The sequence below is a fragment of the Equus asinus genome, chromosome 1 (assembly GCF_041296235.1).
Source record: "Equus asinus isolate D_3611 breed Donkey chromosome 1, EquAss-T2T_v2, whole genome shotgun sequence".
Classification (NCBI taxonomy): Eukaryota; Metazoa; Chordata; class Mammalia; order Perissodactyla; family Equidae; genus Equus; species Equus asinus.
In genome coordinates, this window is record NC_091790.1 from 188,754,594 (window position 1) to 188,777,215 (window position 22,622).

A 22,622-nucleotide genomic window follows, 5' to 3' on the forward strand; every position below is an offset into this window, starting at 1 on the left:
TTGTCACATTGTTAGAAAATGTATCAACTCAAAAGAAAGTGCTGGAAATCCACACATGTAATTTCTGACTAGTTTTTAAAGCACTTTGAAACAAATATAACATTATTATATTATATTATATAACATTATAAATGATGATGAAAACATTAGAATCTTTACCCAAGTTTTCCTCCAAGTGATTATTAGGATATTTATAACTGGTAACCAAGTATTCCATAACTTTTTAATTGAGTCTTCTTCTGCCTTACAACACAGATTAATCTTTATTAAGTCACCTTTGGTCCAGTTGATCGAAAAGGAACGGGGGAAAGCAGTAAGCTGTGAAATGACCTACCCCAGAGAAGAAAATCCTAAGCACAGGATATGGAATCATATCAGATGTTTCGTTTATACTCTTTATTTTGCAGCTTAGACCTGCTTGCTAAGGACAAATGATTAACTCAACCTCAAGGGTGGGTAAACTTATTGATGTTTTAGGTAATAAACGAGGGACTCATTTCAACACAAAAGACTTGGAGTCAATGGGATATCATTTTTGTGATTCTCTCTTGGACTATTGTGATCCAGACCAAACCAAGGTAAGCAAGTCTATTTGGTAATGCATCAGACTCCAGTGTATCAGATAACATAACCTGCCTATGGGCCTACAGCAGTTTCTTTCTTTTACTATCCTACCAGTATCTGGGGTTTTTGGTACTTGATGTCCCAATAGCTATTGCTCTAGGTGTCTATAGATATTCAATTAGTTTAATTAGGAAATAAAGTTATTTTGTAATTAACTCATTTCTCATTTTCCCATAGTATTATCAGTGCCTGAAAGAATTAGAAGAAATGGAAAAACGTATAAACTTGGAAAAAGTCCTTGAAGATTCAGATGCTTCTCTGAAAGAAATTACAGTGGAGCTAGAGTCTAGGTAAGTCAAGACAGTGAAAGTAATGTAATTTGCTGTTCTGTTTTACTATGCTCTTTATAATAATACTAGGATATAATCATTACTCTCAACTAAAAATCCTGACTATAAGTAGAGAAAAATTTTTCCCATGCACATTGCTTTGACCAGACCTCATCAAGACTTAATTTATTCATTTATTCAGGTAATATTAATTGGGCACCTACTATGTACTATTTGTGAAAGGCATACTCAAATCATTTTTAATGTTGTCATTACCTGCAGATAACTGACGCATTTATAGAGATACCACATAAATACTCTAGGTTAGTGAATTATAAATGCAAAATTCAATGCTAAGGGAACGTTGTTGGAAGAAGGAAGGTACTAACTTTAGTACAGTTCCTATAGGAAAGGCAGAACAAATATTTGATTCTTCCCCTTTATTTATAAATTTTCAGACTTTGAGTTAGTGTCCCTGCAACCTCCAGTGGTGACTAAGTTTGTTCACAGATGGAGAGTATCATTTTGAACTCGTGGATTTGTTTATATTTGCTGTGTTCTGAACGATTTCAGTCATTCTTCTTATACTCTAAGATGCCTCGAACTACCAAACGTCTACACCTCCTTTGTAAACATTCTTCTTCTTATAATTAGAACGATTTCTAACATTCCAATAAGATAAGAAAGTAAAAGTAACTGTTGGAACTTTAAAATGCTACCAAAACATTCCGTAAAGTCAAATAATTGATTATCATTTTTTTGTAGCAGCCGAGGCTCTGACAGTTCAGAATCCAGTGACTCTCAGACTTATCTTCTCAAGTTAACTTCTCAGGTATTGTTGAAAATTTCTGCCTGTGTTGTATTTGCTAAATAGGTACTCTTCTTACTGTGACTAAGAATCAGGAAAAAAAACAGTTTGCAGTTGTATAATTATTGTATAGCAATAATTTTATTTTCTGATTGTGTTTCATATCTTTGAATCATAGAATTTTCTAACCTTAGGGGTTTTTAAGACCTTTACTTTATAGATGAGAAGAGTTAAGATCCAGAGAGATTAAGATACCTCTCAAAAGCCACGCCACTGATTAATGAGCGTTGGTAGCATAACATACATCACCCGGCTGCTAGTCCGCTATTCATTTATTTAACAACAATAAATTGAGCTCCAACTAAGTGCTGGGGATGGAGCCATGAACAAAATGAGACTAAAATCCTTCCATTTTGTAGCTTATATTCTAGTTAGTGGAGCTAAAAATAAAAATATAAGTAAAATATATGACGTGTTAGATGATGATAAGTGCCTGAAGGAGAAAATTAGAGCCGTGGGAGGAATAAGGAGTTTAGGTGATGCTATATACTGAATGTTTGTGCCCCCACCAAGTACATTTACTGAAACCCTAACCTCCAATGTGTTGGTGGTAGGTGGTGACTAAGAAAAACTATGATGGTTCTCTCTTGGTACTGAGAGTGGGGTGCTGCTGTGACAAATGCCTTAAAATGTGGGAGTGGCTTTAGAACTGGGTACTGAGAGGTTAGAAGTGTATGTTAGAAAATGCTGATATTGCCATGAAGAAACTTTTAAAGGTGATTCTGGTAAGAGTTCAGAAAGAAAAGAAGAGAGCTGGAGAATGAGTTTCCATCTTCTTAGAGAATGCATAAATAATCATGTACAGAACGTTGGTAGAACTATGAATGTTAAGGGTGATTCTGATGAGGTCTCAGACAGAAGCGAGGAACATGTTACTGGACGATGGAGAAAATGTAGTCCTTGCTTTAAAGTGGTAAAGAACTTGGCTGAATTATGTTTGTGTTCTAGTGTTTTGTGGAAGGTAGAACTTGTGAGCAATAAAATTATATATTTAGCTGAAGACATTTCTAAGCAAAGTGTTGAAGGGGTGGCTTAGTTCCTCCTGACTCCTTACAGTAAAATGCAAGAAGAGATAAATGAATTGATGAAGGAATTATTAAACAAAAAGGAACCAGAACATAAATATTTGGAAAATTCTCAGCCTATCCTTATTATAAAAAATGAGAATGTGTTTTCAGAACAGAACAGTACGGGTGTAGAGGACTAACCATTAGATAAGGAGATTAGTGTGGGTGTGAACCACAGAAATAATCAGTCACCCCAACAGGAAAACTGCCAGTTTAAACTGAAGAAAATGGAGACAGGACAGAAGGAAGGCAGGCTGTCAGACTTCTTGAATTTTACAGGATGGTACTGTAGAACTATTTGGCTATGAAAGTGTGCTATTCTTCAAGACAAGGAAAAAAAGGCCCTGAAGGTGACTAAGAGATCATCAGGGCCACTTTCACCTCGTATTTAACAGGGTAGGTGGCAGGCACCTGGAGCTGTGAGCTACAGTGTGGGCAGGGCCCCTACAGAGAGTTGGACATGAGCAGCAAGCACCCCTCCAAGCTACAGGGGTGATGCTGCCACTCCACTGGGTCCAGAAGGCAGAGCATTGAGCCAGAGAGGATTATTCTTGAGCCTTAAGATCTCACTGAATTTGCCTTGCTAGGTTTTAGGCTTGCTTGAGACCCATCATTCCATCCTTCTTTCCTATTTCTCCCTTTTGGAGTGGGAATGTCTATCCTATGCCTGTCCCATCATTGTATTTTGGAAGCATATAACTTATTTGCTTTCTATGTTAACAGCTAGAGAGGAACTTTACCTCGGACTGAATCATACTTTCAGTCTCACTCATATCTGATTCAGATGATATTGAGATGAGACTTTGGACTTTAGAATTGATGCTGGAATGAGTTAAGACTTTTGGGGTTGTTGGGATGGAATGAATGTATTTTGCATGTGAGAAGGACATGAATTTGGACGGACCAGGAGTGGAATGCTGTAGTCTGAGTATTTCTGTCCTCCCAAAGTTTATATGTTGAAATTATAATGCCCAATACGATAGTACTAGAAGGTGAGGCCTTTAGGAGATGATTAGGTCATAAGGGCACAGCCCTCTGAATGGGATTAGTTCCTAATAAAAGAGGCTTCAGAGAGATCCCTAGCCTCTTCTGCCATTTGAGGATACAACAAGAAGGCTGCAACCTAAAAGAGAGCTCTCACCTGACCATACCGGCACCCTGATCTCAACCTGCCAGCCTCTAGAACTATAAGAAATAAATTTCTGTTATTTATAAGCCACTTAGTCTGTTGTATTTTGATATAGTAGCTGAATGGACTAAGATAGATGTTGCGTTAGTTTTCTATTGCTGAGTAACAGATTACCCCCAAATCTTAGCAGCTTGAAACAACAAACATATATTATCACACAGTTTCTGTGGGTCCGGAATCCATGAGTGGCTTAGCTGCGTGCTTCTATCTAAGTTTTTCCAAAAGACTGCAATGCAGGTGTTGGTTGGGCTGTGGTCTCACGTGAAGGCTTGACTGAGAAAGGATCCATTTTCAAGTTCACTCACATGGTTGTTGACAAGAGTCAGATCCTCACAGGCTGTTGGGCTGAGGACCTCAGTTCCTTGCTGGTTGTTGGCTGAAGATCTCCCTTAGTTCCTTGCCATGTGGACTTCTCCATAGGGCAACTCACGACATGCAACTGGTTTCCATCAGAGTGAGCAAGCAAGAGAGGGCACACAAGATAGAAGCTACAGTCTCGTTGTAGCCTAATCTCAGAAGCAGAATCCCATCATGTTTGCCATATTCTGTTCATTAAAAGTGAGTCACTAGGCTGAGCCCACACTCAAGGGGAGAATATTACAGAAGGGTATGAATACTAGGAGATGGGGATGATTAAAGGCCATCTAAGAGATTGTCTACCAAAGATGTAAAAAGCCATAACTTTGATTTACCTTTGCCTTAAGGCTATGTTGAAGCCAACTTACAAATTCTGGAATTTTTGGCTGTTTTCCCTCACAATTCAATTCTTTTGTCCAAAGATTTTTTTGAACTGATTTCTTTCTTGTAGCACCTTATCAAATGAAGCTAGCAACAACCAACTCATACTCCAAACATTCTACCTCAAAATCTGTTTTTCCAATGTCCCAAATCTATTAGGTACATTTTCTGTCTTTCATGCTATCACAGAAGACAGTTTTACTAAATGTATCACCTCTTCATAACTTGCGTCAGTATTTTTCTAGCTTCTCATAATAGTTTCCACACCACCTGTTGTTATCCAGTCACAAAGCCAGTGATTGTCACATAGTTTAGGTTTTTATTAGGACAGCATCCTACTTCTATGTATCAATTTCTATATTATTTATATTTTACTCCATTAAAACAAAATCCTCAGAATCTCTATGGCTTACAATAGTAAATATCTATTTTTTGTTCATGGATCTGTAGAACATCTGTGGCTCCTTACTAGGCTAATCAGGGATCAGTTGAACTTATCTCCAGACTGTGAGTTGAGTTCAGGTCTATTCTACCTTTCCTCCTTTTCTGCAGACCAACCACCAGCTAGGGCATGTTCTGCTCATGGTAAATCACAAGAATTCAAGAAGGCAAGCCAAGCTATGAAAGCATATTTGAAGCCCTTGTTTACCATTCTGCTAGCTAAATCAAGTCATCTGTCCAAATCCAACATCAATGGGATGGGGCTTTTGATTACTGATTCAATATAATTGCTAATTGTAGGTCTATTCATATTTTCTATTTCTTCATGATATAGTCTTGGTAGGTTTTGTATTTCTAGGAATTTGTCCATTTCATCTAGGTTATCCAATTTGTTGGCATATAATTAGTCATAGTACTCAATTATAACCCTTTATATTTATGTAGAATAGGTAGTAATACCCCCACTTTCATTTCTGATTTTAGTAATTGGAATCTTCTCTCTTTTTTTCTTTGTCCATTTAGCTAAAGGTATGTCAATTTTGTTGATCTTTTTGAAGAATCCACTTTTGGTTTCATTGATTTTTCTCTATTTTTCTATTTTCTTTTTCATTTATCTCTGCTCTAATCTTTATTACTTTTTTCCTTCTGCTAGCTTTGGGTTTAGTTTGTTCTTCTTTTTCTAATTCCTTAAGTTGTAATGTTAAGTTGTTGACTTGAGATTTTTCTTGTTTTTTAATGTAAGCATTTATAGCTTGAAATTTCCCTTTTAGCACCACTTGTGCTGTGTCTCATAAGGTTTGCTATTTTGTGTTTTTATTTTCATTCAACTCTAAGTATTTTATAATTTCCTTCATGATTTCTTCTTTGATCCATTGGTTGTTTAAAAGTGTATTGAATAATTTCCACAATTCTTTGAATATTCCAGTTTTCCTTTTGTTGTTGATTTCTAACTTCATCCCATTGTGATCAGAGAAGATACTTTGTATGATACCTATCTTTCAAAACCTATTAAGACTTAATTCATGGCCTACTGTATGGTCTCTCTTGGAAGATGTACTATGTGAGAAAATGTGTATTCTTTTGTTGTTGGGTAGAGTATTCTGTCTATGTCTGTTAGATCTAGTCGGTTTATTGGTTGTTTAAGTCCTCTATGTCCTTACATATCTTCTGTCTGGTTCTAGCCATTATTGTGAGTAGGGTATTGAAGTCTCCAACTATTATTGTAGAGCTATGCATTTCTCCCTTCAATTTTCTCAGCTTTTGCTTCATATATTTTAATGGCTTGCCATGAAGTATGTAAATATTTATAATGGTTATAATTTCTTGCTATATTGAATATATAATGTCCTTCTTTGTCTCTTGTAACATTTTAAAATTTAAAGTCTATTTTGTCTGCTATTAATATAGTCACCCCTGCTCTCTTTTGGTTATTATTTGCATGGAATATCTTTTTCCATTCTTTCACTTTCAACCTGTTTGTGTCTTTAGCTCTCATTGAGTCTTTTATAGACAGCATACAATTAGATCATGTGTTTTAATCTATTCTTCTAATCTCTGTCTTTTGATTGGAGAGTTTAATCCATTTACAATGAAAATAATTACTGATAAAAAGGGTCTTACTTCTGTCATTGTGTTATTTGTTTTCCATATGCCTTATAGTATTTTTGTCCTTCATTTCCTGCATTACTATCTTCCTTTGTCTTTAGTTGAATTTTTGTGGTGAAACGTTTTAATTCCTTTCTCATCTCCTTTTGTGTATATTCTATAGATATTTTCTTAAAGTCACCATAGGGATTACATTTAACACCCTACAGTTATAACACTCTAATTTGAATTTATACTAGCTTAACTTCAATAACATACAAAAACGCTGTTCCTTTACAGCTGCATTCCCACCCCTTTCTGTTATATCTGTCACAAAATTACATCATTATACATTGTATGCCCCAAGACATAGACTAATAATTCTTTTAAATGTATTAGTCTCATAAATTATGTAGAAAACAAGATTTGGAGTAACAAACCAAAGTTATAGTAGTACTAGCTTTTCCACTGATAATTGCTTTTTTTTCTTTAAATGTGGTAGTTTCTTAAACCACGTAGAAAACAAAAAGTGTAGTTTGAAACCATTGTTTCATTAATACTAGCTTTTATGATTACCCATCTGTTTACCTTTATTGAGATCTTTATCTCCCATGGCTTTGAGTCACTGTCTAGTGTCCTTTCATTTCACCTTGCCGGACTCCCTTGAGCATTTATTGCAGGGCATGTCTAGTGGTCATGAACTCCTTCACCCTTTGTTTATCTGGGAATGTCTTAATTTCTCCCTAACTTTTGAAAGGACAGTTCTGCCAGTTTTTTTTCTTTAAGCACTTTGACTATATTGGCTCACTGTCTTCTGGCCTCCAAAGTTTCTGATGAGAAATCTGCTAATAATCATATTGAGAATCCCTTGCATGTAACAATTTGCTTCTCTCTTGCTGCTTTCAAGATTCTCTCTTAGTCTTTGACTTTGAAAGTTTGATTATAATGTGTCTCAGTGTGGGTTTTATTTATTTCATCTTACTTGGAGTTTATTGAGCCTCTTAGATGTTTACATTCATGTCTTTCATCAAATTTGGAAAGTTTTCAGTCGTTATTTCTTCATTCATTGGCATTTCTGGGTTGCTGGCTTCTCCAGCTCTAAGGCTGGGATATATGAGGCAAAAAGAAAACTGCTCATTGTCATGCTACTCCTCTACTCCTGAGCTGCCTCACCAGGATGTCTTCTTTTTTCCAACTTTTAGAGCCTCTTCTGTTTATTTTGTATATAATACCAAGAGTTTTTAGTTATACTTCATGTGAGGGATAGGAAAAACACTTCATCTTCCTAGAAATGAAAGTTTCAAGTTAGTTTTATGTCTGTATATATACTGTCTTTGAAGTGTTGATTAAATATTGATTTTAAATATGATTCTTTTATCTAGATAGAAACCAAGAAAAAACATCTCAAAACAAAGAAGGAAAGAAATTCTACCATAGTAAGCCATCAAAATACCAGAAAAGAGCAAGAGGTAAATATTCATTGATCTGGTTGTTAACAGCTTTTGAAAAAATTATTGCATGAGAATGGCAAGTTATTTCCTCCTTCACTTCTTACACCCTAATTTTTTCACCAGGAAAAGTTAACAATTAAAATTTTTCTCATATTATTTATAGTTTATAAAAACATGAAAAACCCTGGGAAGATGAGAGGAGGGTCTTATTAAGGTCCTGTAATTAAATTTCACTTATACTTCCCTTACTCAGAAAAGTATTTGAGGCATCTTACAAAGATGTACCTAGGATAGTGTCAACAAAAATAATCCATCATTAATCTATAAATGAAAATTGGGGTGAGTTTATTCTGAGCCAAATGTGAGGCCTATATAGCCTGGGCCCTTCCCTCCCTAAGGAAGGAAAGGCACCAAAGAAGTGGGGTGTACAGAGTAGTTACATACCCTCAAAGAGCATGTTTCACATATGATTGAAATGTCCCTTTTACAATAGTTACGAGACTGCTCTGTCAGCACAGTGATTGATGGACACAGCAGGGTAGCAGATCTGTTGTCTGGAGCTGGGTGGTCACAGGTGAGTGCAGCAATCATTTCTAGCCTAGGGAAAGATGCTTATCCTTAAGGAAATGCCAATGTGGGGGAAGTTGTACCTTTATCTTAAGGGCATTTGTTCTTGCCTTTGGGACACAGGAAATGCTTAAAGCAGATATATAATGCATGCTCAATGGCCATGTTAGGGCCTTTTGGAAAAGCAAAGTCAGACTGAATTACATTTACACCAAATGGTTTCCTCATATACTCCAATATATCCTATTGCTTGCAATTTATTTGTCATTAGGAAGAAGAAATAAATTAAAACTAAGAAAAATTAAATAGGAATACAAAGTATAAAATAAATGGTGCTGGGAGATCAACTTCCACGATGACAGTGTGAGGGCCTCTTGCAAAAACTGGTGAAAATTATTATTTTTTTTAAATACAACCATTTAAAGTCTCTGGAAATGGTCGTAAGGGGATATAGCAAAGGAAAAAAAAATCTATTCTTGAAAATCTACTAAAATTTGATTAACAAAAGCAAGAGCCTGTCATATTTGAATTGACTCCGCCCTCCTTCCTCCCTCCCAGCTCAATGAGACTGAAACCCCACTTCAGATTAGTGCAGTCAAGAACCCAGGTCCCCCTCTCCCCATAGATACCAGTCAGAGGGCTATCTTCCCAGGAAGGGCATGGTATCATTATTTGTTATCCTGCCTCCAGCTACCTGTTGCTGAAGCTAAGTTCCAGCTGAATGCAGCCAAGAGGTAGGGGCTCCCTTCTTTCATCCAGACCCCATTCGTGAGAATGAGACTGTACCTTGGGTGCTACATCACCGAGAATATTTTGGCCTTAATTGCCTTGCCTTGGTCTGTAAAGTGGTGGTTCCACACCACGAGAGGCAGATAGAGAAGACCTGAGACTACTGCCCTCTTTCCACCTACAGCTCAGCTCCTAAAGTTGGGTATCACTGAGAGAAGAATGCCATTGTCCCCACCTCCAGCTCCAGAGACACTCAGGTCAGAAATTTTGCCTTGGGAGAGAACCAGATTAAACAGCGCCTAATCTCTTCCCCAAGGAAGTAACTTAATTTGCAATAGATCCTGGAGAAATTCAAGTTTAAGGGCATTCTCAAAACCAGTGCAAGTATGATAAAAGGCAATTGAGAAGAGATTGGTAGATTCATTAGAGATAAAAGCTAAACTATAGGCCAACTAGTTTGCCAGAGAGAACTGGGGAAAGAGATTGCTGAGAGGAGCCCTCCTGGTGTCAGAACAAATTTCAGACACTGCCCTCATGAACTATCTCTTTAAAGGAGCCTGAATTTGATTGGATTAGTCTGTAGAGCAATTTATGCCCCAGGAAACAATAGAGTTATAAATCAGAAATTAGTGGAATTTAACAGCTGGGTGTTGTCAGGGAAAGAGACAGTCAAAGACAGCCCTGTCAAAACCACTGCCATCCCCGGGTGAGTGTGGGCATACCCAAGTCTGCACCCCTGAGGAGCAAAATCAGAGGGTTAACTCTGCAAGGGGATAATGAACTTCACTAAAATAATCTAGCTGGTCACTAAAGAAACAGACAAATAAATAATAATAAGCTCCAGAAGGGGTAGGGAGAGGAAGATCAGTACCCAGAATTCAACAGAATTCTCTAGTTAGGAAATAAACCTGACAGACAAGATGAAGGACGGCTAAAGTGATATCTCTGGTTGATGGGATCCAAACAATCCACGCTTGGATCCAATCAATGAGTTCTTAAGCATCTGTTACCTGTGGAGAACCCAGAAGTTGGAGACCCGGGGACCAGGCTTTATCAGATTCAGAAAATTAGAAGATTTCTACTCAAATATTCAAACAAATAAAAATATCAGAAGTTGTTTTGCAAATATTTCCTGTGTTAATAATAGTGATCCAGCAGCAGTAGGGAATTTAAAGTTAGCCGTAACAGGTTTATTCAGCAGATATTGAACACCCAATACACTGTCATCTGCCAAATATAGATTGAATTAGCCGAAACTAATTTCCCAAGAACTTTTGAAATTATTTTTCTCTCTTCTTTCCTTAGTTCTTTTTTTTTTTAACCTTTTATTTTGAAATACTTATAGATCCACAGGAAGTTATAAAAAAATGTATACAGGAGGTCCCTTGCATCCTTCACTTCTCCTCCATTGTTAGTATCTTACATACATTATCATACTATATCAACACCACAAAATTGACATTGATACAATCCAGAGAACTTATTCAGATTTTAGCAGTATGCATGTTCTCGTTTGTATTAGTATTCCTCACAAATTTTAAATTCTATTTGTAAAGCATATTGTTACGTAATATTGTAAATTTTGACAATTGATATCTAATTCTCTGTTTGTAAATTATGCAATCTGAACAATGTGATTATGCTTGGGGGAGGGCCAAGATTATAAAAAATTTGTTTGGTAAACAAACTCCCTAATTGATCTTGTGTTAAGTCATTTGTACAACCCAATAACCAAAGTAAGTTTTGTTTTCTTATTTTTTTTGGATGTAGATATTGTGAGACATATTTATTTAGTTCTCATAAACATGTCCACATAGTGGTTTTCCTCATCTATCCAAGCTATAGTTCATGTTGTAAAAGGAAAAAACTTCAATCGAGTAAGTTTAAAGATCCAATTGGCTTTATTCAGTGGTTAATGGATCAGGCAGTGTCCCATCTAGCAAGTAGAAAGGAGCTCCAAGGAGTTGTACAAAATGGCAGGTTTTTATAGGCAGAAAGAGGGTGGGACAAGGAAGTTAAGAGTTGATTATTTCAGGCAATGTCACCTTTCCTCAGGGGAAGGCAGGGGGTCTTATCAGACAGATTACCTTACTGGTGTTCATCAGGAAATTCCAGACTGATTGGTTTAAAATTCCACCCCTGAGAGAGGTTGAAACTACAAATAAGTTAGGTTTTAAGACTTGGTGGGGCTCAGCATAGTGACTTCATTTTGGGCCTTTTGTTTCTTTTTTAACCATGTAAAATATGATAAATTCCTTTATATTAAATGTTCACGTATTTTTGTCTTTCTTGATTGGCGGTTTACAATTGTTATGAAATCATAATCTATAATTAATATTGAATCTTCCAAATGGAAAACAATCATCATTTGGTCATTTCAGACAGTTGCATACATTCTAAGTGTGTCCATAAACTAATGGAAGTTCTTAGTCATTGATCTTAAAATTTATTTTCTAATAATCTTTAGCAAGAAGAGTGAATAATGTCATCTTATTGCCTGAGGACAACTTAAATTCATGCTCTTGAAATATTTCTTATTTTAATGGTTTGCTTCTAAGGTATCAATACATCCCTAATATAATATTAGTAAATTATTTTTAAAGTTTTTTGGTTAAATTTATTTCCTACCAGGACACTCTTAGTAATTAATTTTGAAGATTTTCAGCAAAAGCAAACAATTATAGATTACTGTTGTTAGAATTTGTAGATCATATTCATAAGGACACCGCCTGGTGATTTTCTATGGGATAAATGTAATAGTTTGTTATGGTTCACAGCATCATTTCAATCAAGGGAAGAGGGCTAAAAATGACAGTAAGAGTTTATCAAATCAAGTCTCATTACAAACAAATTTTCTTCAGCCTACTCTCACCCCTTGTCTCTCCAAATTCTAGTGACTATATGACACTGCTACTTTTAACTTTGGGTAATTTTTTTCTAAATATTTCCCTTTCTCTCTCCCTTCAATAATCAATAATAAAGTTTTGGTTTTTACATTTTCCTTCCATTTTCATACTGATTATATCATTTTTTTTTTTTTTTTTTTTTTTTTTGCTGCCAATCAATCTTATCTACAAAGAAAGGGATTTTAACTCTATTTCATCGTCCACTTTCATCGTGAATTGATATGCATTACATCTTGGCAAAAATATTTTCAATTCGTTTTTCCTTTCTCAGGCCATTTTGGAAAATTCTTTATAACATCCACATACCAAAGATGCAGAAACGAAAGTTTGGAACCATTTAAAATGTTTTCGTGGTCACATAATGATTTGTAAACTACTCGAGATTAGCCGCCACAATTCTATAGCATTTTGTGTCTCTTTAACTGGATCATATTGCTAACTCCTTTCAAGATAGAAAGTAATGCCATATATATTCTCTTTCTTCCTCTGGACTTCTTTACAAGCTACAAGAAAATATTTTTCATCTTTTCTATATAAGCACAGATTTGGAATCGCTTATACATTTTCATATAATTTTAAATATTCTCACACATTTTACACACTTATCTTCCTACATCTTTATTCTTCTCATTTAAGTAAGTGAGATTATAAGTATACATTTTTTTGGTTTCTTTCTCATCTTAAATAAGTTCTATATGAAGTGAAAAAATTTTAAACTCCATTAGTATCAATATTTTCTTCTACTCATTGCTATAGGAGAAAAGTAGTGTTGTGAAAGATATCAGAAAGTTCTGATTTAAGAGATTATTTTTGTCTTTTCTAAACCTCTGAGGATAAAATGAGGAATGTTGAAAATTACTGTACCATAAAGCATATAGGAAGTCTACCTCATTTTCATGTTTATAACAGTACTGTTTTCCCTCTGGTTCTGTGTTTCATTAGGTTTGTAATAAAGGACATTTAGTGCAAAGACATAAAGAATCAAATTCTGATGTGAAAGGTAATGTTCTGCTTCCGCCCTCTCATAAACAATTAATTCATTTACTCAGCACTTTTTTGTGCTACAACTTTGAGATTGCCACTGTGCTTGGTGCTAGGGATATTAAGAAGTATACTATATCATTTCTTCCTTTCAGGAGCTCACCTTTTAATAGGGAGAGATAAACAAGTAAACAAGTTCATTGCAGTGTTACACATGCAATGTCAATAGTCTGGACAGAGTTCCAAGAGAGCACAGAGAAAGGAGTGGTCAGTTACATTGGAGGGTTCGAGAGTGAGTGGTCCACACACTTGAGGGATATCTCTGATTTGAAAGCTTTTTCCCCAAACAAAATATAGAGATTTTATATTCTAAAAACCATCTTGGTCCTCTTGTTTTATAACTTAACAAAGGATGAGGCCAGGCGAGAAATTAAATTTTGGAATATTCACTTGCTTCTACTGGAATCTGATGAGTCTGATATGAATCTCTGATTGACTAACATTTCTGGTATTCTTTTTCTTAATTTCTATCTCCTTATCTTTCCTTAAGGTCCTTTGAAAAATATTCATTTAATTTGAGCAATATTTTAATTTTATCTAAAATAATTCTTTAATTTTATGTGTATGAGTATTATTTTTGTATATTTATACCATACTTATTTCTAAAAAGGATTTGAGGTAACCTAGTTAAAAATACATATACATGAACATATATCTTTTTAGTTTATGATTTGGCAGGCTAATTAAAAATAGAAATGGGGATAAGAACCACACCAAGGAAAGGGGAAAATTCTAGTATAATTAAAATGGTTAATTTACTTGAATTTTAAATTAATTATTCTTTTTCATAGTGATCAGTCAAGCAAATCAGTTACTTTTTATATGTAACTTTTATATATTCTTCTGATAAAAATTTAATGTCAAAAATTAAAAATAAAGAGCACATTTTAGAATACTTATTGTAGACCTTTTTCTACATCTATACACATACACTCCATGTTAATTAATCACAGAATCTTCAGGTTGTTTTGGAACCTACATTTTCATTTAAAATTGAAGTGTATTATTAACTTCTTTACGTGGTAATAAACGGTGGCAAAGTATTCCATTGTAAGAGTGAACCTTAATTTATTTAGCCACCCTCGTTCTTAAACTTTTATTGTTTACATTTTTTATTGTAAACAACAATGAAGACCTTATAACTTCCTATTTGTATATATTCTTAATTATTTATTTATAGCAGATTACTAGAAAGGAATTGCAGACCCAAAGGGTATGGATATTTTCTAGACTTTTGCTATATATAGCAAAATTGCAACAAAAATTCATAAGATTTGAGAACTGTATTAATTTCATTGAGCTAAACTAGTGTTTACATGTTATCTGCTAGCATTTTTCATTTAGAAGATAAAAATATGAAATAAAAAAGTCAATGAATTATTTTCATGCTACTAATGACCTTTTACCATCTTTTCTAGATACGAGGACAAATGTATCAGATGATTGTATATTTGAATACTTCAGAAGACAATTCCCTAATAAAGCTTTGGGTGAGTAAAATGGGGATATAGACAGTAACGGGTGGTCAACTATCATCTGATCTGAGCTATTGAATAATATGTATCTGATCAACATATAAGAAACTAGGAGATTATCTTCACATTGGACGGCCAAGGAACAATTCACCTTCCCAGAAATTTTGAATCTCAAATTTTTATTTTTTCCTCTAGCTCTAGAAATATATAGAGGAAGCCAGTAGAAATTCATTATATGTCAATTTGCTTTCTTGTATTTTTACACAGTCAAAAAAAAAAAAGAATATTGATCTCATTGTCTGATCTTTATATCCCTTCTCACTGAATCTTAAAGCAGAGAGAAACCTTAAGAGTACTCGTCTCACCTCCTACTCATTACAGGATCCAGACTCATCCACCCTTTGATTGACTACACTTGGTGATTAGTAGTTTAACAAATTGCAATACAGTTCATTCCATTGCTAGAGAGCTGTGACATTGAGAAAGTTCTTTTCATGTTGAGTTAAAAACATGTGTCCCTGTAAATTTCATCTACCTCTTTAATAACACAAAACAAAGAGAGAAGGAACCTTACAGGTAAGCATTTCTGACTGACTCATTTTCTCTGATTCTCCTTGAAATAATGAGAACAAATGTAAAACCTCTTCCACATGATAGATCATAAGTATTTTTTAAAATATCATGTATTTCCCTGAAACCTTCCTTCCATTTCGTCCAACCATCTATAATACAGCATGATTCACGTCTCTTTACCACTTTATTTACTCCTTTCTATCACTATTCAAGCTGGAAAGAAGCTGAGCACAGTATTGCAGATGTCATCTAATGCGTATACAGTAAACCATCAGTCTCATTTGCTTCTTTCTAGATACTAGATTTCCATTAACGCAGTTTAAGATTGCATTTCTTCTTTTGAATATTATCCTAAAATATTGACAAATTGGATTTATATATATTCAAACCTATAAAGTTTTATTTCTACAGTGCTGCTGCTAAGTTGTGTCTCCTCCATTCTCTACTTCTTCAATTTTGGTTTGGTATTTTGGCTCAATGTACTGGGCTTTAAATTTATTCCTCTTAAATTAAGTCTGCTTAGATTCAGCCTTTCATTAGCTCTTGACCTTGATTATATCATATTGTTGTCCTGCATACAGATGTGTGTATACCTGCATAGATGCACATATATATTTGTGTGTATACATGTAAGTACATACATAGCTATACATACATTCGACCTCTTGTCAAAGCTTCAGACTCCTGTATTTAACTTTCTGCTATACATCTTCACATAGATGTCCCAAATATCTGAATTCAAATTTATCTGCTTCTACACTAAATGGTATTCCTCCTGTATTCTCTATAACTTTGGCAGCAGTAGTATCTACAGAACCAAGCTAGAAACCTGGTAGTTACCGTCTTTCCTCCTTTCACTTCCATCCCTCTGTCCAGTCATCCACTGAATCCAAGTGATTCTACCTCATAATCCCTTTTTCTCCATCTTAACTACCATCATTCTTTTCAGACTCCTATCACCTATTTACCGGGAATACTATAGTTTTCTAGTTGGTCTCCTTGTTACCCATATTGCCATCCTAATTCCACCCTTTATAGTACCATAGAAATGACCTGTCAGAAACACAGATCTGATTATGTAACACCACTACCCTAAAGCCTTTCAGTAATTCTCAGTTCTCTAACAGTGGTTGAAGTTGGCACAATCCTGAGACTTAAAATTTTTTAGGCTTTCTCTTTATAATTTTTCAACTTTTAATTTTGAAATAATTTTAAGAATACTACAAAGAGCTATGTCTATCTATCTATCTATCTATCTCTTTCTATATTTCCCCCAATCCATTTCTACAGACATTATGCTCCTTTATTCCCAAACAACTTCTGCATATATTTTCCAAGAACAAGAACGTTCTCTCACATTAAAATCAGAAAATTCAACTTTTGATACAATACTACTTGTATCATACTCTAGTTAAATTTTGCCAAATGTCCCAATAATGTCCTTTAGAGCAAAACTTTTCCCTGATTCAGGATCATGAATTGCATTTAAGTGTCCTATCCCTTTATTCTCTTTTAACTTGGAACAATTGTTCAGCCTTTCTTTTCATTCACAGCACAGGCATTTTTGAAGATTATGGGCCAGTTGTCTTATAGAACATCTGGTTTTAAAATTTTGGTGTCCATGAAAATTACCTGGGGGGCTTATAAAAACCCCAGCTTCTGATTCTAGGTTGGTCTTTGTTGTCAACTCTTGAATCTGCATTTTTTTGTAGAATACCTCAGATAATTCTGATACGGGTCATCTACAGACCACACTTTGTGACTCCACTTGGGGAGCTATAGTGAGAGTTGATTAGGAAGCCAAGCAGTTGGGACCTAGCCCATTTAACCCTTTTTCATCATGAGTAGACTTGTTGTACAATTTTTCTTTCAATAATGGTCTGTTACTTAAAATATATATATATATATATATATATTTTTACAACCATTTGCTGCAGCATAGAAACCAAATTCTCTAACATGAAATACAAGACTTCCAATGAACTGGCCCCTGACTACCTCTCCCGGTTTATCTCTTGCCATTCTCTGCCTTTTACTTTATGCCTCAGCAAAGATGATCTTGTAGCCTCAAAATACATGTCTTCTCAGCTCCTTGCCTTTGCTCATACTGTCTTTTCTGCCTGAAACATAATTCTCCCTCTCTTCAACTAGATTAGCTACTCATCATTTAAGAAGTAGGTATCAAAGTTTAATAAGACTCATATACAGTTCATTACAATGAGTGAGATAAATTGAGTGATAACACTATGCACAAAATGTACCGTGCTATGGCATTACATAGAAGTTATTTGGAGATAGGGGAGTATCAGAGAAAGTTTCTCAGAAAAGGTAATTGTTAGAATTCCAGGGGACAAATACATAGCATTTTTCTTTACAAGATTCTCAATCCATTAAGAATTAAGACAAAAGAGTAAGACAAACAAAGAGTAAGACAAACTGAATCCAGCAACATATGAAAAGGATTATACATAATGATCAAGTAGGATTTATCCCAGAAATGCAAGGTTGGCTTAGCATATGAAAACTAAACAATGTAATCTATCATATTAATAGAACAAAGAACAAAATGCACATAATCTCAGTAGATGCAGAAAAAGTGTTTGGCAAAATCCAACATCCTTTCATGATTTACAAAAACATTCAACAAACTAGGAATAGATGGAATCTTCCTCAACCTAATAAACGCCTTCTATGAAAATCCCACAGCTAATATAGTAGTTGATGGTGCAAGACTGAATGCTTTCCCCCTAAGATTAGGAGCAAGACAGGGATGTCTGCTCTCAATACTTCTATTCCACATTATAATGGAGGTTTAGGCAGGGTAGTTTGGCAAAAATAATAAATAAAAAGTATCCAGAACGGAAAGGAGTAAAACTGTCTCTGTTTGCAGAAGGCATGGTCTTGTATATAGAAAATCCTATGGAATACACATACACACACCAAAAACTATTATAACTACCAGATGAGTTCAGCCAGGTTGCAAGGTAAAATATTAACACACAAAAGTCAATTGTAATGGGTGGATTTTATGGTATATGAATTAGATCTCAATAAATCTGTTATAAAAACCAATTATAGTTTTATATACTAGCAATGAACATTCTGAACATGAAATTAAGAAAACAATTCTGTTTACAATAGCATCAAAAGAATAAAATACTTGGGAGTAAATTTGACAAAAGCAGTGCAAGACTTGTACACTGAAAACTACAAAACACTGTTGAAATATATTAAAGAAGATCTAAATAAATGGCAAGATACCCCCATGTTCATGAATCAAAAGACCTGATATTGTTAAGATGGCAATTTTCCCCAAATTGATAAACAGGTTCAATGCAATCCCTATCAAACTCTCAGCTGAAACAGAAACTAACAAGCTGAACCTAAAATTCATATAGAAATGTAAAGGACCCAGAATAACCAAGACAATTTTGAAAAAGAAAAAGTTCAAAGACTCACACTTTGCAATTTCAAAACTTACTACTGAGCTACAGTAATGAACACAATGTGGTATTGGCATAAGGGTAGATATAGAGATCAGTGAAATAGAATTGAGAGTACAGAAATAAGCCCGTATATTTATTGTCAATTGATTTTCAACAAAGGTTCCAAGAGAATTCAATGGAGAAAAAATAGTCTTTTCAACAAATAGTATTGGGGCAACTGGATATCCACATGCAAAAGAATGAAGTTGGACTTATTACCTTACACCATACACAAAATTAATTCACAATGGATGACAGACCAAAATGTAAAAGCTAAAGCTACTCTTAGAAGAAAACATACTCATACTATGTAAACCTACTAAGGGGATGTCTAGTTTCAGCTCCAACATGTAAAAGGCTGGAGTTGGAGAATAGACCTTTGTCATGGAGAATGTTCTGGGTATATTTCGCAATACTTACTCTTCCTCCCCTCATTAGAGTCAGCCCCTTCTAGCCTTCCTGTCTCACTGAAGGGTTGGAGGAAGGAAAGCTAAGAAATGCTTGCTAAGGTCAGAGCCCAGGGACACAGACCCACTAAAGGACTGGGATTTAATAATAAGATTATAGGATGCTCCCTTTCCCCCTTGGTCATATCTGAGTTTATGCATGTCTCTCTCAAACATGGCATTCCAGTCAAAGCCTTGGTACATAGTTGTATATTCTTAGGTGTGGGTCCTTCTAGTTGTGGCATGTGGGATGCTGCCTCAGCGTGGCTCGATGAACGGTGCCATGTCCGCACCCAGGATTCGAACCGACGAAACACTGGGCCGCCTGTAGCGGAGCACGCAAACTTAACATTGTTGATGGGAATGTAAAATGGTGTAGCCAATTTGAAAAATAGTCTGGCAGTTCCTCAAACAGTTAAATGTAGAGTTAACAAATAACCCAGCAATTTCGTTCCTAGGTATATACTCAAGAGAAATGAAAACATATCTCCACACAAAAACTTGTAGATGAATGTTCTTAGAATATTCTTCGTAATAGCAAAAGGTAGAAACCAGTGTCCATCAATTGATGAATTGATAAACAAAATGTGATATATGCATATAATGAGATATTGTTCAACTACAAAAAAGAATAAAGCACTGATACATGCTACAACATGGATGACCCTTGAAAACATGCTAAGTGAAGGAAAGTGGACACAAAAAGCTGCATATTCTATGATCCATTTATATGAAATGTCCAGAATAGGCAGGTCCATACAACAGAAAGTATATTAGTGTTTGCCAGGGGCTAGGGGTTGGAGTGAGAAATAGGGAGTGGGTGCTAATGGGTATGGGGTTTCCTTTTGGCACGATGAAAATGTTCTAAAGTTAGATTGTGGTGATGGTTGCACAACTCTGCAGATATATTAAAAAAAACACTGAATTTTACATTTTAAATGGGTGAAATGCATGGTACGTAAGTTATATCTCACTAAAGTTGCCCCAGGATGCAAAGATTCTGAGTTTTCAGTGATAAGCAGAAGTTTGGGAAAAAGTACAAAACCCTTTTGCCATCATTGCTTTCAGTTTGCAAAAATAGAGACTGAAAGCAACATTTTTTTGGGGGGGAGGGTTTATTTTTTGTTTTCCAACTTTCTTGAGATATAATTAACACGTAATATTGTGTAGCTTTGAGGTGTACAATGTGATGATACATGTATGTCAAGAAATGATTACTACAATAAGGTTAGTTAACACATTCATTATCTCACACAGTTACCATTTTGTGTCTGTCTGTGTGATGAGAACATTTAAGATCTACTCTCTTAACAACTTTCAAGTATACAATACAGTAATGTTAACTATAGTTACCATGCTGTACATTAGGTCCCCAGAACTTACTCATCTTCTAACTGGAAGTTGTACCTTTTGACCACCAACACTCATTTCCCTCACCTCTCAGCTCCTGGCAACCACCAATCTACTGTACTTCTGTGAGTTTTGTTTTTTTAATTTCCACATATAAATGAGATCGTACAGTATTTGTCTTTGTTTATCTGACTTATTTCATTTAGCTAATGCCCTCAAGGTTCATCCATTTTGTCACAAATGACAGGATGTCCTTCCTTCTTGTGGCTGAATAATATTCCATTGTATAAATATATACCACACCTTCTTTATCCATTCATCCATTGACCAACACTTAGGTTGTTTCCATGTCTTGGCTATTGTAAATAATGCTACAATGAACATCAGAGTGTAGACATCTCTTTGAGATCTTCTTTCATTTCCTTTGTATATATTCCCAGAAGTGGGATTGCTGGATCATACTGTAGTTCTACTTTTAATTTTTTGAGGCTGTACCAATTCACATTCCACCAACAGTGCACCAAGGGTTCCACATCCTTGCCAACACTTATCTCTTGTCTTTTTGATGATAGCCATTCTAACAGGTGTGGGGTGATATCTCATTGTACTTTTGATTTGCATTTCCCTGTGATTAGTGATATTGAGTACTTTTTCATGTACCTGTTGGCCATTTGTATATTTTCTTTGGAAAAATGTCTATTTAGTTCCTTTGCCCATTTTTTAATCAGATTTTTTTGTATTTTGCCATTGACTCATATGTGTTCTTTATATATTTCATATATGAACCCCTTATCAGATATATGATTTGCAAATATTTTCTTCCATTCTATAGGTTGCCTTTTTTTTTATTGATTGTTTCTTTTGCTGCACAGAAACATTTTAGTTTGATACAGTCCTGCATTAAACTTTGCTTTTGTTGCCTGTGTTTTGGGTGTCATATACAAAAACTCATTGCCAAGACCAATGTCAAAGAGCTTTTACCCTATCTTTTATTCTAATAGTTTTATTGTTTCAGGTCTTACGTTTAAGTCTTTTACCTATTTCAGGTTAATTTTTGTGAGTGGTGTAAGATAGGGGGTCCAATTTCATTGTTCTATATGTGGTTATCTACTTTCCCCAACACCGTTTGTTGAAGAAAGTATACTTTCCCCACTGAGTAGTCTTGGCTTCCTGTCACATGTTTTTTGACCATATATGTAAGGGTTTATTTCTGGGCTCTCAGTTTGGTTTTGTTGGTCTATGTGTCTTATTTTTATGCCAGTACCATATTGTTTTGATTATTATGGCTTTGTATTGTAGCTTGAAATCAGGAAGTGTGATGGCTCCAACTTTGTTCTTCTCTCTCACAAGTGCTTTGGCTATTCAGAGTCTTTTATGGTTCCATACAAATTTTAGAATTATGTTTTCTATTTCTGTGAAAAATGCCATTGGAATTTTGATAGGGATTGCACTGAACCTATAAATGGCTTTAAGTAGTATGGACATTTTAACAATATTAATTCATCCAATCCATGAACATGGGATATCTTTCCACTTATTTGTGTCTTATTCCATTTATTTCATCAAAGTGTGATAGCTTTCAGTGTACAGGTCTTTCACCTCCTTGTTTAAATTCATTCTTAAGTATTTTATTGTTTTTGATGCTATTGTGAATGAGATTTTTTTTAATTTGTTTTTCAGATCTTTCATTGTTAGTGTATAGAAACACAACTGGTTTCTGTATGTTAATTTTTGATCCTGCAAATTTATTGAATTCATTGATTATTTCTAACAATTTCTTGGTGGAGTCCTTAGGATTTTCTCTAGATAAGATCATATC

At 34.9% G+C, this 22,622-nt stretch overlaps 1 protein-coding gene across 1 annotated transcript in view; it reads left to right on the forward strand.

Moving 5' to 3' along the window:
• AGBL3 (AGBL carboxypeptidase 3) overlaps positions 1 to 22,622 on the forward strand; it is a 94,772-nt gene that overhangs the window by 45,645 nt on the left and 26,505 nt on the right. Inside the window, exons 10-15 of the mRNA XM_070513914.1 lie at positions 478 to 578; positions 802 to 914; positions 1,659 to 1,725; positions 8,175 to 8,249; positions 13,376 to 13,433; positions 14,893 to 14,964. Coding sequence (XP_070370015.1) covers positions 478 to 578; positions 802 to 914; positions 1,659 to 1,725; positions 8,175 to 8,249; positions 13,376 to 13,433; positions 14,893 to 14,964 — 486 coding nt within the window. The remainder of the gene's footprint in view (positions 1 to 477; positions 579 to 801; positions 915 to 1,658; positions 1,726 to 8,174; positions 8,250 to 13,375; positions 13,434 to 14,892; positions 14,965 to 22,622) is intronic.